The sequence below is a fragment of the Pelodiscus sinensis genome, chromosome 25, assembly GCF_052426305.1.
Source record: "Pelodiscus sinensis isolate ZL-2025 chromosome 25, ASM5242630v1, whole genome shotgun sequence".
NCBI classification, from domain to species: Eukaryota; Metazoa; Chordata; order Testudines; family Trionychidae; genus Pelodiscus; species Pelodiscus sinensis.
In genome coordinates, this window is record NC_143076.1 from 4,612,040 (window position 1) to 4,628,354 (window position 16,315).

The window sequence follows — 16,315 nt, forward strand, 5'->3', positions numbered from 1 at the left end:
TTAACCTGCATTCGTTTGGTCCGTGGGGAGGGGTGGTGTGCGGAGAGCCAGCAGAACCCAGTGTGGGGTTGGGTCGACAGTCGGGATAGAGCACACAGCCTCTGCAGCAGGCCCTGCTGATACAAACCCCTGCACACGAGTCTCTGACACACAGTGTAGGCTCCTGAGGTAATGGCTACAGACATGGCCTCAGACATGCTCCCTCGGGTAGGTGATGCTCAGATCCTTCTTTTGCTCAGTAGTGTCACAGTTCTGCTTGCCACTGGGTGTCTGTGTGTCCTGCGCGTGAAGGCTGAGAGCATGTTCCTCGCTCTCTCACTGGCACTCACTTTCTCTGGCTCTGCCCTTTCAGCACTTTTTCACTTCCTTCGGCGCCCGAGACAGGACGTACATGATGATGTTCAGACTCTGGCAGAACGCTCTCCTCGAAAAGGTACGGGGACATTCCTGCGCGGGTATCAGCGCTCCCTGCCACCTGGATGTGTGCCGCCCATGCAAGAACCCACAGTACGTGTGGCTAATCCGTACACATGAACCCGTAGGTCCAGTAAATGCACGTCTGTGCTAGCGAACCAGGTAACTGTGCAGATGCAACACCCTGCTACTCGCAGAGTGACCTGTCTGCACAGGCACGTCTGCCCGCCAGTTAAAGCTCCTTTGTTGAAAATGTGTCCCACCGCATTTACCACTGCTGGAGTACGAATTCATGCGTGGCCCAGCACTCGTTTTCAGAAGGCGCTCATTTAAAATGAACCCGCCTAGCAAAAAGCAGTTCCAGGATGTAGCAAAAATCTCTGACCCCACAGGCAAAGGGCGTAACAGGCACATAGTGCAGGAGGATGAGTCAAGGATGGGGCTGAGACCAAGCAGGAGTCTACGACGTCCCCGGGGTGTGTGGAAACTATGGAGAAGATGCAAAACATAGGAAGACTATGGTTCCCAAACATGCCGGTATATCTACCTATTCTGCAGCAGCTGGAGTCCTGACTGTATTTGGTTTGACTCTCACATTCCAATAGCAGCTTGGTGCAGAAGTGCAAGTCCAGGCTGGAACAGAGACTCCGCAATGCCATAGGAGCATGAGCTCACAACGTACTGTTTAGTCAACATGCAGATGACTAACGCAGGCCTTGAGTTCAGGCCAAGACAATGTTAATATGTAGCTAGATACACTTCCCACAGGTAGACATTGATGTGTCACAGATGTAATGTTGTGATTGCAGCAGCCTTTTTTAAATTGATACTGAACATCAGTGTCCTTAGTTCAAGACTTGAAACAAACAGGAACTGAGATTTGGAGCAGTGAAGACAGGAAATACTTGAAGCTCTTTCCCCGAAATAAGGGCCCCAAAGTGGTAGGGGGAATGGAGAGACAAGGAAACCCAGCCAGATGCCCTTGATAAAGCATATGAATGTAATAGATTGCAGATGGGCAGAGCTGCCCCCCCCCCCCCCCCCCCCCCGGTAAGTCTTTCCCATTTGAGCCTGGCCATCGTTGTTAAATCATTGTAACCTTGGTTAAGATTTTCCTGCCTGGTTACAGGCAGCAACAAGTGGGAAAATTCAAACCAATCAATTCCAGAAAAGATTTCTTTTTCTAAATTAGAAATCCTTCTTGCCTGCCATTTTGTTTCCCGATGGAATAAAACTAACCCCTTATTGTCGCCCAAAACTCTAAATCTCACATTCTGCTGCTGCAGCCCCTTGTAGCTGGAAGATGTAGTCACATTTTTATCAAGTGACCATGACCCACCAGAGCTAGGCTTTGAAGATTGACCTTCCCGGTAATGTTATTTCTCATTCTAACTAGTGACGTGTGCAGCCTTTTCGCAGTAATGCCACGAGTCCATCCAATCACAGTAACACTAGTGTTCTCAAGTTAAAGCCCCAGGGGAAAATATCTCTGTCTCCTAGAAGCAAGTTCAGGGTTTCTAAAATAGCTTTCTCTGTCCCAGCAAATTATGGGCAGCCTCCATTCAAAAAAAAATTTAACAAACTTGACCAAACCCCCCCAGTTGCTTTGTATCATGTCACTGGGAGACGCGTCAGTGGGAGGAGCAGTGGCAGTACAAACACACGTGAAGGAGTGAAGAGCTTCCTAGAGGAGCAGAGCGACCATGGATGGTGCAGGGAGATGAGTAGGTGGGTCTTCCAATCAGGCCTATCTGCATCCTGGTGCTTCCTCTTCTCTTTCCCAGGTGCCTGCAAAGCCCTGAGACTGTTGCACAGGAAATCAAGGGGGCCACCTAGAGCTATGCAGGGCAGACATTGAGCTGACAGGAACAGTTTGCACAGTAATGGGGTGGCTATTTAACCAGCGTGCACCCTAACCAGGGAATGTGTCGGCCCAGCCTGTGCTCACCCAGTCAGTGCTGTGGCAGGCTCATTGTAGCAAACCATCTCTCAGCATCACTGGGGTTTGTTGCCAGGAAGAGAGTCCCACAAGCTTGCGGCCCTAGGACAGAGGACGCTACGCCATTGCGAGCTAGATTACTGAGCTCTCGCTTCGGCTCTTCAGGCGGAAATGAGCCTCCCCTGAAAAGGAAAGAAATGGTTTAAAATCAATAACTATAGTGAAAAAGAGAGAGGTCAGCAACATGCTCAAGAAATGGTAACACTCCACACCGGTTCCCAGCTGTGCCCAATGGACAGAAGTTCCACCAGGTCTCCCAGGCCTGGGAACCCCACAGGCCTGACTTGTATCCTAGCCTCTTTGTACCAGGCATTTCACTGGGCAGGAGTGTTACCTAATGGTTGGAAAAGGGGAAGAAGCATCTGATCTCTGGTCCCACATGGGCCTTGTGAGGATGAGTTGGTTGCTGTTAGGGCGGGACGCTGGAAATGCAAAGGGCAGTGTAAGTGCTAAGCAGGATGAATTCATTAGTGTCTGGGATTCTGAGGTGCAATGTGTGTGGTGTTATCCTTTCCCCCCATAGCCCCTGTGTCCAAAGGAGCTCTGGCACTTTGTCCACCAGTGTTACGGGAATGAACTGGGCTTGACCAGCGATGATGAAGACTACGTTCCTCCTGATGATGATTTCAACACTATGGGGTGCGTAAGTGCAACTGGGAAATTAGGGGCCCCATTAGGGGCCTCAGGAAATTAGGGGCCCCATCCCTTGCCTGCCTCCAACTCCCATTGACCTCCACGTGCAAAGATCAGGCTGAAGATCTGAGCTAAGCGCCTCACAGTTCACAAGCTTATTTGCACCACACCCTTTTCCCTGTGCTAGCCCCTTAGGTGTTAATGGACTTTCAGCGCTGAAAGCACATTCCTCTGCCAATGGCTAACGGGCTCTGTTCGTGAGTAGCAGGCTATAGCACAGAGGCTGTGTCTAGACTACATGCCTCTGTCGGCAGAGGCATGTAGATTAGACACATAGGCAAAGGTAAATGAAGCCGCGATTTAAATGATCGCGGCTTCATTTAAATTTACATGGCTGCCGCGCTGAGCCGACAAACAGCTGATCAGCTGTTTGTCGGCTCAGCGCGCTAGTCTGGACGCTCCCCTGTCGACATCAAAGCCCTTTGTCGGCAGCCCCGTTATTCCTCGTGGGATGAGGTTTACCGGGGCTGCCGACAAAGGGCTTTGATGTCGGCAGGGGAGCGTCCAGACTAGCGCGCTGAGCCGACAAACAGTTGATCAGCTGTTTGTCGGCTCAGCGCGGCAGCCATGTAAACGTAAATGAAGCCGCGATCATTTAAATTGCGGCTTCATTTACCTTTGCTGAATAAACAAATCTACATGGCTCCGTCGACGGAGCCATGTAGTTTAGACGTACCCTGACTAGAGTCCACCACGATGATGGGGACAAGGTGTTGCACACCAGCTGGTGCGTTATCCTGACAGAAGGTATCAAAACCTTTTTGATCATTTGTATAAGCACCTGAAATGTCCAGAGCTGAAAGCATGCTGGGAAAAGTCTGTCCAACAAGATTCCTGCTTGTTTCTGCTTCTGGGCTGGCTGGAAATACCAAAGAAATCCTTATTTCAGCATTTCCCCTCTCGTGCCAGCCAAAGCTAGGGAAAGACAAAGTTAAAGACGCGCCTGTTGTGTCTGGATTTACAGCTACTGCGAGGAGATTCCTGTAGAAGAAAATGACGTGAACGACAGCTCCTCCAAGAGCAGTGTGGAGGCCAAACCCGAGGCAAGTCCTTTGCTGCCCAAGAAGTCAATCACCACCAGCACGTTGACATCCACAGGGAGCAGTGAGGCGCCAATTTCGGTATGCGTCCCCTCTCCCTTTCCCATCCCAAATCTGACTGCAGGCAGAGGCCAGGAGCATGCTGATGGGCTGAAGGCAAGACAGGCCATGACTTAAGGGAGAGACTCAGGCTGATAAAATACCAGCCTGCAGAGATTATGGATGATCTCTTGGAATACTGTGGTCTCAGTTTATTTACTTGTTTTAGTTCCGCGTGCACACACACTTTTTAAACAGGAGTTTCTGCTCCTCCTCCTCCTGACCTCTAAACTGTGATGTAACAGGCTGCTCCTGGAGTCCTCCTTCCACCGTAAATAAAACTAAATCACCCAAAGCATTGCTATGATCAGATGCAGCGCTCCACAAGGAAAACAAGAGGGACCTGCAGTGTTATGCCTAAAAGAAGCATATGGAATCTTTTTCAGGGGGATAAGGCCACACCGTCCCACACCCCACTCCCGCCCACACACACACCTCCCCCCTCCCTCCCACACACAACAGTCTGTTGCTCGGCCCAACCTATTAGCCAGATAGGTCGGGTGGGAGGAAGGAGCCGGGTTCTTGTCAGTCCGGACTGATGCTCCACTGGGCAGGACGAGAACTCAAAGAACCGTAGAAGACACTCCATCCTTTGCAGGATTTTTCTTCCATGCAAGTCTATGCATTTTGCCTTGTCAGGCCTTAATCAGTCCCTCAGCATCACAATCAGTCTTGCGACGACATGCTTATGGGGAAGAAGTTTTTCTCACCGTCATTTGATATCTGTATGCTGATGACCCCTCAGAGGTGTGGTCTTTCCAGTGAAAGTTGTTATCCGTTCCCTATCAAGGGGTGTTTGTCACTAACTTCAGGGTTTGTCAATCTGCCCTGGTAGTCTGGGTCTTCAGGGTGTTTTCACTAAATTGATCATTATTTGGTGCTTCTGAGTCTCCGGCCCCTCCTCTGACCATTTCAGCATGCAGCAGCCTGCACACTTACCTCTCCTAAAACGTTCTCTCTCTCATTCACACAAACAATACATTTACACAATTGCAGTGTGGGACAAAAGGGTCCTTCTAGTCACTTTAACAAAGTTACAAAGTCTTTCAACATTAAACTTCTTTCTGTCTATTACAAGGCCTTGCCTAATATTAACATTGCTATGTATTACAATATTCCGTCTCTTCACTTTACTATGCAAACATCAAACAGAGCTGGAGCTAAGTTGTTAAAGCTGCCTGGCCTGTCTGAGACCTACATCTTCTGTCTGAGTTTAATCCAAACCTTTTGCTATAACAGACATTCATTATAAGTAACTAACTTATTACTTACACAATTACAAGACTACAACAGCCTGCAGTCAATAATCCCTGACTGTTCCGTGGTGGCGATGAAGGCATTTTGGCATCTGTGGTGGTCTCAAATGAGAGGAAACTGATTTTTAAAGATAGATTCAGCTGATTGTCGTATCTCCCCTCCCCACAAATATGATTCTCTTAAAAGCATCCAAGGCAGAGATTGAGGTGGCCTTGCTACACATTTCAATGACTTAACAAGTTTAGATTGAGTTGGGGTTTAGTTGGGGAGAATTGCAGCATGGCTGTGGTTTTTTAAATATCCTTACATATGTGCTTAACCTTAATGGAAATGCAACAGGGCTTTGGGACTACGTGGTGTAACAACGTGAGTGTGCGCATGCGCACAGAATGTCAGCCTGATTTCCAGAGCTGACTGGTGTTCAGAGTTGAACAGTTCTCCCCTCTGTACTAAAACGATACGGCTAGACATGAATCCTTCCCACACCAAGCGATACCACGTAGGCAGAAGCATGGCTTCCCTGTCCTTGCCTGTCATGCTGTTTGCAGGAATGGCTACCTTGTTGGGCTTCTGTAATTTAACTTTTTTTATGAGGTTCCCTGGTTGGCCCGTTGCTCAGCCCCAACCTGGTGGATCAAGGAGTTGCTCGTCATCTGGTCCCTCCTCTTTGACCTAACTGGCTTGGGTTGCCCTGTAGCTCTCTGGGGCGCCACCCTGATGGCTTTTCTTGCGCTCTGTCCCCATCCCAGTTTGAGGGGGTGCTTCCGGAAGAGGAGGAGTTGGTGGAGAGTCCCCTTGAGAAGGAGCTCACCATTGAAAACATCATTGGAGACAAGATAGAGATTATCGCCCCGGTGAACTCCCCTTCCCTGGACTTCAACGACAACGAGGACATCCCGACGGAGCTCAGTGACTCGTCGGATACCCACGACGAAGGTGTGCAGTCAGGGCGGGTCTGGCTGCTCCTGTGGTGTCCCGGGATGCCCTGTGCTCTCTTTCCCAAGTGGGGACGTTGGGGGGATATTGTGGGATCCTCCTTTACTGGACACACAGGGTCTTTCATGTTCTTTACCACCAAGAAGAAACCAGCAACTCAGCATCGTGGGGGGGGGGGGCAGATGAAAAGGTAACGATGGGCTAACTCCATGGGACGAATTCCACGACTAATGTTACCGCCATTGCACCGGGAGCATGAAAAGAAAGAGAAGCAGCTGTGTCTCTTTTGAGCTCTTCCCTTTTCTCAGGTGGCAAATGGTACAGTCCTAGCTCTGCATAATGGGAGCCTTGTGCAGCATCCTTTGGCTAGAAGGGTGGCAGCAGCTCTCTCACCTCTCTCTGTCTCCCTGCAGGGGAAGTCCAGGCCTTTTATGAGGATCTGAATGGCCGGCAGTACATGAATGAAGTGTTCAGTTTCAGCGTGGACAAACTGTACGACCTGCTCTTCACTGACTCCCAGTTCCAGAGGGATTTCATGGAACAGCGTCGGTTCTCCGGTGAGCCATGCACCGTCCTGGCTCAAGCACCACGTGGCCAGTTGGTGGACTCTGAGCACTAGGAGTGGGGGCCATGGAGAAGGGGGCCTCCGCATGTAGGTCTGGAGTGTGAGGCTTAGCAGCGCAATTCAGCATCACGCTGTTGCTGTCACGAGTGGGTGGTGAAGCTGTCTGGGCGTGGGGGCAGCGAAAGGGCAGTGGGAGTTATAAAGTCTTTGGCCGCGATTGTCACCAAGACTCAGGTGGGCGGACGCCAGAGAGGCAGATACCAGGCAGAGACTGGCCCTAGACTTATTTAAAGCTCTGGGATGTGGGTCTGCTCTGTCCCCCTCCTGCCAGCCATAGCTTCCTCTGCTATTAATTAGCCATTCATTAGTGTTGAAAACTCTAATACCTCATTTGCACTGGGATTAATTTAAACTCAGTCATAGAATCATAGAGCTGGAAGAGACCTCAGAAGGCCAGCAAGTCCAGCCCCCTGCCCAAGGCAGGGCCAATCCCAATTAAATCAACCCAGCCAGGGCTTTGTCAAGCCAAGACTTTAACACCTCTAGGGATGGAGACTCCACTACTTCCCTAGGTAACCCATTCCAGTGCTTCACCACCCTCCTTGTGAAATAGTTTTTCCTAATATCCAACCTGGACCTCTCCCACCACAACTTGAGACCATTGCTCCTTGTTCTGCCATCTGTCACTACTGAGAACAGCCTCTCTCCATCCTCTCTGGAACCTCCTTTCAGGAAGTTGAAGGCTGCTATCAAATCCCCTCTCACTCTTCACTTCTGCAGACTAAATAGACCCAAGTCCCTCAGCCTCTCCTCATAAGTCATATGCTCCAGCCCCTTAATCATTTTGGTTGCCCTCCGCTGGACCCTCTCCAATGTGTCCACATCCTTTTTGTAGTGGGGGGCCCAGAACTGGACACAATACTCCAGATGCGGCCTCACCAGAGTCGAATAAAGAGGAACAATCACATCTCTGGATCTACTGGCAATGCTCCTCCTAATGCAACCTAATATGCCATTAGCCTTCTTGACTACAAGGGCACACTGTTGACTCATATCTAGCTTCTCATGCACTGTAACCCCCAGGTCCTTTTCTGCAGAACTGCTACTTAGCCAGTTGGTCCCCAGCCTGTAACAATGCTTGGGATTCTTCTGTCCCAAGTGCAGGACTCTACATTTGTCCTTGTTGATCCTCATCAGATTTCTTGTGGCCCAATCCTCCAATTTGTCTAAGTCACTCTGGACTCTATCCCTGCCCTCAAGCATATCTACCTCTCCTCCTAGTTTAGTGTCATCTGCGAACTTGCTGAGGGTGCAATCCATCCCCTCATCCAGGTCATGAATAAAGATGAATAAAACCAATCCCAGAACCGAACCTTGGGGCACTATGCTAGAAACCGACCACCATCCTGACATCGAGCTGTTGATCGCTACCCACTGGGCCTGACTTTCCAGCCAGCTTTCTATCCATCTTACCATCCATTTATCCAATCCACATTGCCTTAACTTCTTGGCAAGAATATTGTGGGAGACCATATCAAAAGCCTTGCTAAAGTCAAGGTATATCACATCCGCTGACTTCCCCATGTCCACAGAGCCAGTTACCTCATCATAGAAGCTAATCAGATTGGTCAGGCACGACTTGCCCTTTGTGAATCCATGCTGACTATTCCTGATCACTTTCCCCTCTTCCAAGTGCTTCAAAATGGATTCCTTAAGGCTCCCCTCCATGATTTTTCCAGGGACTGAGGTAAGACTGACTGGCTTATAGTTCCCTGGATCGTCCTTCTTCCCTTTCTTAAAGATGGGCACTACATTTGCCTTTTTCCAGTCATCCAGGATCTCTCCCAATCTTCCCGACTTTTCAAAGATAATGGCCAAAGGCTCCTCAATGACATTTGCCAACTCCCTCAGTACCCTCGGATGTATGAAGTCCGGACCCATGGATTTATGTATGTTTAGCCTTTTTAAATAGTTCCTAACCTGTTCTTTACCCACCACGGGCTGTCCACCTTTGTCCCATATTGCGTCACTTGGCGCGTTAGTCTGGGAGCTGACCTTGTCCGTGAAGACAGAGGCAGAGAAAGTATTGAGTACTTCAGCTTTCCCCACATCATCTGTCATTAGGTTACCGCCTTCATCTAGTAGGGGTCCCACCCCCTCTCTGATCACCTTCTTCTTGCTAAACTGCCTGTAGAAACCTTTCTTGTTATCTTTCACATCCCTTGCGAGTCGCAATTCCAGTTGCGCTTTCACCTTCCCGATAAGTCCCCTGCATTCTTGAGCTGTACATTTATACCCCTCCCTAGTTATCTATCCAAGTTTCCACTTTTTGTAAGTTCCCTTTTTGTGCTTAAGTTCACCAAGGATTTCCCCTGTAAGCCAATCCGGTCTCCTACCATGTTTGCCTCTCTTGCTACGCATTGGAATGGTTTCTTTTTGTGCCTTCACAAAGACTTCTTTAAAATACTGCCAGCTCTCCTGGGCTCCTTTCCCTTCATGTTAGCATCCCAGGGGATTCTGCCTATCAGGTCTCTGAGGGAGTCAGAGTTTGGTTTTCTGAAGTCCAAGATGTGTATTTTGCTACTCTCTTTTCTTCCTTTGGTCAGGATCCTGAAATTACCATCTCATGATCACTACTTCCTAGGTTGTCACCCACCTCTACTTCCCCTATTAGTTCCTCCCTGTTTGTGAGCAGCTGGTCAAGCTGCACACGGTTCCTGGTCAGATCCTTCAGCACTTGTACCAAGAAGTTATCCCCAACATTCTCCAAAAACTTCCTGGATTGTCTGTGTACTGCCGTATTAGTCTCCCAACAGATGTCAGAGTGAATAAAGTCCCCCGTCCCCCATGAGAACCAGAGCCTGCAATCTGGAAGCTTCTCTCAGTTGTCCGAAGAAAGCCTCTTCTACCTTATCCACCTGATTCGGTGGCCTGTAGCAGACACCAACCACAACATCACTGCTGTTGTTTGTGCCTTTAAACTTAACCCATAGACTCTCAACAGGTTTTTCTACCTCTTTATACTGGAGTTCAGAGCAATCATAGTGCTCTCTTACATATAGTGCAACTCCTCCTCCTTTTCTCCCCTGCCTGTTCTTCCTGAACAGTTTATACCCTTCCATGACAGTGCTCCAGTCATGCGAGTCATCCCACCAAGTCTCTGTTATCCCAATCAAATCATAGTTCTTGGACTGGGCCAGGGCCTCCAGTTCTTCCTGTTTGTTGCCCAGGCTTCTTGCACTGGTGTACAAACATCTCAGATAACCAGTTGATCGCCCTACCCTCTCCATTTGAATCAGGGGTCCTCCTTTGTTGTTTGTTCCTCTTTGCATTTTTCCCTGGTATCTGACTTCCCCGCTCTCCTCAGGATTTTGGTCACCGTCCCCCAACGAACCTAGTTTAGAGCCCTCCTCACTAGGTTGCAAGCCTGCCCGCGAAGATGCTCCTTCCTCTCTTTGTTAGGTGGATCCCATCTCTTCCTAACGATCCTTGTGCCCGGAATAGAGTCCCATGGTTGAAGAAACCAAAGCCCTCTCTCCGACACCACCTGCACAATCACGCATTTACGTCCTCAATTCGACGATCCCTGCCCAGTCCTTTTCCTTCAACAGGAAGGATGGATGAGAACACCACTTGAGCTCCGAATTGTTTGATCCTTCTTCCCAACTCTACGTAATCCACAGTAACCCGCTCAAGGTCATTCTTGGCTGTATTGTTAGTTCCCACATGGAGAAGCAGGAAGGGGTAGCGATCCGAAGGTTTGATCAGCTTGGTAAGCCTCTCAGTCACATCCTGATTTCGAGCTCCCGGTAAGCAGCACACCTCTCGAGATTCCAGATCCGGATGGCAGATACATTGCTCAGTCCCTCTTAGGAGGGAGTCCCTGATCACCACCACCCGCCTTCTTCTTTTGGGGGTGGTGGTCGTGGAACCCCCATCCCTAGGACTATGCATCCCATGCCTTCCAGTAGAAGTGGTTCCCTTCCGATTTCTTCCTTGTGACGTCCCTTCCAAAGCATTCACCATTGCAGAGCCTGTGGAGAGAGCCTGAAAGCAATTACTTACCGCAGTAGGAATGGGGGATTCCTGTGCTGGCCGTTTTTTCCTTCTAGAAGTTACATGCTACCAGTTCTCTTCCTCGTCCTGTACTGCCCTCTCTGGCTCTTCCGCCTGCCTTGCTTGCAGGATTAAACGCTGCTTCTATCGAGGAAGTCATAATCCTCTCTGATCGAGCAGAGAGTCGACACTTGGGCCTCCAGTCCTCTAATTTTTTCCTCCAAAATGGCGACCAGCTTGCACTTAGTGCAGATGAAATCCATTCTTTCTTCCGGGAGGAAGACAAACATGGCACATGCTGTGCAGGTAACAACAGCAGACCTATCACTATCCTAAAAAAGGGACCGTAGTCATTTCTCCCTTACCTGGAGAACGCCCTCTCTAAACTCCTTGTTTGCAATCACCTGTTCTCAGTCCACCCTTGCTTACGCAATCAGCTCCAGGTGCCAGGTTCCCAGTAGAAAGCATCTGTCACCGCATGCAAATCCCATCACAAAGTGCCACAGTCTGTAGCCCAGGCAGCGTGCGATTCTTGCTGTAGTACAGGCTGTCTTCAGACTGTAACTCTAGATCCTCATGTGGGAGGCAGAGAGACCCCCTGACCCTATCCCTGGTGCTGAACAAAGGGGGGAAACTGGCTTCAGAATTCCTCAGGCATGTCTCATGCTAAAGCAATGTAACAAGGAGCCTCTTTCTGCACATTTTCCTGCCTCACAGGACTTGGGAAGTGTGGTTGGAAAGGTCAATACAAAACTCCATATTTTTCAAACAAATAGGTAACTGAAATGAATGTGAGCAGTGTCGGAGGGTGCAGGATTGACAGCCTTGGGGAACGATGCCCTGGTGAATTCATGGGACAGGCAGCCGCTTCCCCGGCCCCTCCACACCAATGCGCCTTGTCCCTGGAGAGACCATGGCTAGGGGAGGGAGAGGTCCTCAGTCTCCATGGCCCATCCCGGCCTCCCAGCCTCAGCCCTGCCAGTGAGGGGAGCAATTAGGGCCGATCCTGTTGGGTTTGGGGATGTGGACAGCTTCCCCCAGAGCTGTCGATTCAAGACCCTAACTTGGCGGCCTTTCCTGTCCCAGAAATTATCTTTCATCCATGGAAGAAGGAAGAAAACGGCAATCAGAGCAGAGTAATCCTGTACACTATCACCCTCACCAACCCTCTCGCCCCCAAAACTGCGACTGTCACCGAGACTCAGGTAGGTGGATGCAGAACAGGCTGGTACCAGGCTGTGACGTTTGAATGCTCTGGGAGGGGTGTGTGTGTGTGCCCTGTTCTCCTCCCCGCCTCTTCCCGCTGGCCACGGCTTCCTCTATTATTAACTTACCACTCATTATTGTTGCAAATTGTAATAGCTGATTTGTGCTGCAGGGAAGTGAGTGGGACTTTCCAAGTGAAAGGATTTCTGTTCCCGGAACAGCCTAACTGCACAGCAAAGGCATTGTCTGCACTAGTGGTTCCCACAGTTCGGCCTATGGGGCACTTACTGGGGTCGGTAGGGAGCAGGTGGATCACAGGGTGGTAGCTCCTTTGTTCAGACTCTATTACATAGAGAGCTCAAAGCCAGAGGCCTGCCAAAGCAGCTGGAAACACGCAAGAGGAGCCAGTCTGGCGGTCTTTCCGCTAGAGCTGCAGTTGTATAGGAGAAAGCAGTGGCCCTGTCTCGAGACCAGAGCCTGCAGTGGAACTGGAGTTGCCAGCTGCAGCCCAGGAGAGGAGAATCCAGGCAAGCAATGAGGAAAGTAATCCAGGCAAGCCAGGAGGAATGTCCTGGGAACGGGGTGAAGACAGTAGTGGGGCTGAACAACTTGTCTGGGGAAGCAGAAGAGATGGGAATCCAAGCACAAGGAAGCATTCATAAGGGGAGAAGAGGACCATGCAGAAGGGAAGGAGCCAGCCAGGTAGCAGGGGATCATGCATAGGAAGGCAATGGGCGGGGAGAGGAACAGACTAGAGTGGGGGAAGGGGAGAGCTGAAATGGAGCACAGAAGGAACCAGTGCAAATAACTTTATTTCCAAGTAGGGAATGTAACTGGCTAACCAATAACCATCGCACTTGCTGGGTCACGCTTCCCGGTTACCAGTTAACTGTCAGCCTGGCCTGGCTGGTCTGGAGCAGCACCCTGCCCAATGCAGACAGGGGCCACTGCAGCCCAGCCCAGACTCCTGTGCCATGCCCTGGTGGGGGGCTGCTCCAGCCCGGCTGGAATCCCAGTTAACTGTTTAAACAGGATTTTCCATCCTGTTTCCAAGGGACAGACCGCTTATCGTTCTGCAGAGAATCGGACACAGCTTGCTCCTGCATGTTGTTTTCCTCATAAGTAAATGCTGCAGCTCCTACAGAGGAGTTACCCCAGTGTGCAAGGACGTGGGCTGCGTTGTCGTGGGAGAGTGGGGCTATCGCACAGGACACTGGGGCTGTGTCTTCCCAGCAGTTAACTCTCCGGGATGAGTGAGAGTGGCCCCACTGCAAAACTCCTGAGTTACACAGAGTGGTTACACTGGCAGCAAATGGGTTGTGTTCACTTCTCCGTAGCCAGTATCTCCTCACCTCCAAAGGGAAAATGTGAGTTAAAAGCACCTACACACTGGAGTTCAGGGTTTCTGTTGTGTAGCTGGGATTCAAGTTAGGGGCAGCACTCCAATTACAGTATAACTTGAGTTACTTCTGCAGTAAGACCAGCCCGATGAAATCTCTGGAAAATCCTTTGTCTGTACTGTCTAAAAGTGAGGGAGTTACCTTGTAATGTAAATGGATTAGACTGTCCATTATCCTGCACCTCGTGTAGCTATATGCACCAGTGCAAAGCCCTTGTGAAAAGCTACCAAATCCAGAATGGTAATGATTTACGCTCATTTTGCACTGGTGTAAGTGATTTTGCCATATATACAAAGCAATAGATAATTGAGTCCACTGACTGTAGTAAATTCCATCCAGTAAGGTAATGCTACTTAGTCTTCATGCCAAGAAACTAATACTGTTTGGGTTGTTTACAAATATTTGAAATATTTTTCCTAATATTTTTCCTCTGTGCTATATAAAAAGCCAGGGATCAGTTTACTGGGGAATATTAGCATTGGTCAGTTATGTAAGTCAGTTGGGATATTGCTTCTGATGGGATTAGGTATGTAACTAACCCAAACTAATTGGCTGTGTCTACATTGGCACCCCTTTCTGGAAAAGGGATGCTAATGTAGACTTCGGAATTGCAAATTCCGCGGGGGATTTAAATATCCCCCGCGGTATTTGCATTTACATGGCTGCCGCTTTTTTCCGGCTTGGGGATAAGCCAGAGAAAAGCGCCAGTCTAGACGTGATTCTCCGGAAAATAAGCCCTTTCCGGAGGATTTCTTATTCCTACTTATCCCCAAGCTGGAAAAAAGCGGCAGCCATGTAAATGCAAATGCCGCGGGGGATATTTAAATCCCCCGTGGAATTTGCTATTCCGAAGTCTACATTAGCATCCCTTTTCCGGAAAGGGGTGCCAATGTAGACACAGCCATTGAGTTTGGAACATTATGCTCCAGTTTCCAATTTGCCTTAGGGAAATACCTGAGTTAAATTTTTTTTTAGTATTCACACCAGGAAAACTCAGCTGCTAATGGAAAACTTAACACAAAAGGGGTCACGTAAGTGGTGCTCGTGGCTGCATGAGATGTTTTGCATGACTGCAGTGGGGAGCCTTGCTCTGCCCTCGCCTTGCTCTGACCACACTAGTCACTCCCCTGTGCTCTCCTCTCTGCTTTGCGCAGACAATGTACAAAGCCAGCCAAGAAAGCGAGTGCTACGTGATAGACGCAGAGGTGCTAACTCACGACGTCCCCTACCATGATTATTTCTACACCATTAACCGCTACACGTTGACTCGTGTCGCCAGAAACAAAAGCCGACTCAGGTACAGTACTCAGAGGGGATGTGGATTTGTCAATGGTGAAAGGTCTCAGAGGGGTTGTTAGTCTTTATGGGTATGTCTACACTACCCCCCTAGTTCAAACTAGGGGGGGTAATGTAGTCATACGGAGTTGCAAATGAAGCCCGGGATTTGAATTTCCCCGGCTTCATTTGCATGAAGCCGGCCGGCGCCATTTTTAAATGCCGGCTAGTTCGGACTGCATGACGCGCGGCTACACGCGGCACGAACTAGCTAGTTCGGATTAGGCTTCCTAGGTGTACAGCTAATTCGGATTAGGAAGCCTAATCCGAACTAGCTAGTTCGTGCCGCGTGTAGCCACGCGTCATGCAGTCCGAACTATCCGGCATTTAAAAATGGCGCCGGCCGGCTTCATGCAAATGAAGCCGGGGAAATTCAAATCCCGGGCTTCATTTGCACCTCCGTATGACTACATTACCCCCCCTAGTTCGAACTAGGGGGGTAGTGTAGACATACCCTATCTGACAAAACAACGAGGAGCCTTGTGGCACCTTGGAGACTAACAGATTTATGAGGGCATAAGCTTTTGTGAATAAAACCCACTTCTTCAGATGAACTGGAGTGGAAGTTGGAGAAGCAGGAGAATTTATAAGGGAGAGAAGTTGCTTGTGTTAATGAAGCTAATCAAGCCAGAGTGAAGTGGGTCATTCACAGCATTTCATCTGGAGATGTGAATAACGAGAGAAGGGGAAATTGCCTTTGTATTGCGTTAACCAGTTGAGATCCTTATTCATTCCTAAGTTGATAGTGTGAATTTGCAAATGAACTCCCAGTCAGACGTCTCGCTTTTGTAACTGGTTTTTGAAATTCTTTTGCAGAAGGATGGCTGCTTTCAAATCCATCACTGTCTGTCTAGGGAGGTTAAAGTGTCCCCTACAGGTGTATGTGTGTTCCCATCGTTTGGCCAATATGCAAAGCAGAGGGGCATTGCTGGCACTTGATGACATATATACTTATTCCTGGCTCTTCTGAAATGCCTTTACAAATAATGAGGATTGATCTCCTGCCTTTTGCTTTACAAGGGAAGGGTGGAGAGACTGCAGGAACCCTGCCTTTGCCCCGATACCGTACCTCTTGCAAGCAGGACCTCTGCATAGCTCTTGAGAGTGGCCGGAGAGATGGCTGCCTAATGCCCTGGGCCTTGAGCACAGTAGAAGCAGCAAAGAAAGTGTGGAAAAAAGGTTGGGAGGTGGCCAGGAGCCAGAGAACCTCCTCTTTGAGTAAATGGTTGCTAGGGTCAGCTGCTGTGTTCTGCCAGTTGAATCTTGTGGGCAGCGGGAGGCACCTACAGACAGCACAAGACAGTGGGAGATTCAG

At 49.4% G+C, this 16,315-nt stretch overlaps 1 protein-coding gene across 6 annotated transcripts in view; it reads left to right on the plus strand.

The window, feature by feature from the left end:
* GRAMD1B (GRAM domain containing 1B) overlaps positions 1–16,315 on the plus strand; it is a 330,589-nt gene that overhangs the window by 304,340 nt on the left and 9,934 nt on the right. For all 6 annotated transcript variants that reach the window (XM_075916427.2, XM_089773299.1, XM_075916426.2 and 3 more), the window contains 7 exons: positions 353–433; positions 2,937–3,052; positions 4,071–4,227; positions 6,252–6,438; positions 6,852–6,995; positions 12,146–12,264; positions 14,820–14,962. In XM_075916427.2, coding sequence (XP_075772542.2) covers positions 353–433; positions 2,937–3,052; positions 4,071–4,227; positions 6,252–6,438; positions 6,852–6,995; positions 12,146–12,264; positions 14,820–14,962 — 947 coding nt within the window. The remainder of the gene's footprint in view (positions 1–352; positions 434–2,936; positions 3,053–4,070; positions 4,228–6,251; positions 6,439–6,851; positions 6,996–12,145; positions 12,265–14,819; positions 14,963–16,315) is intronic.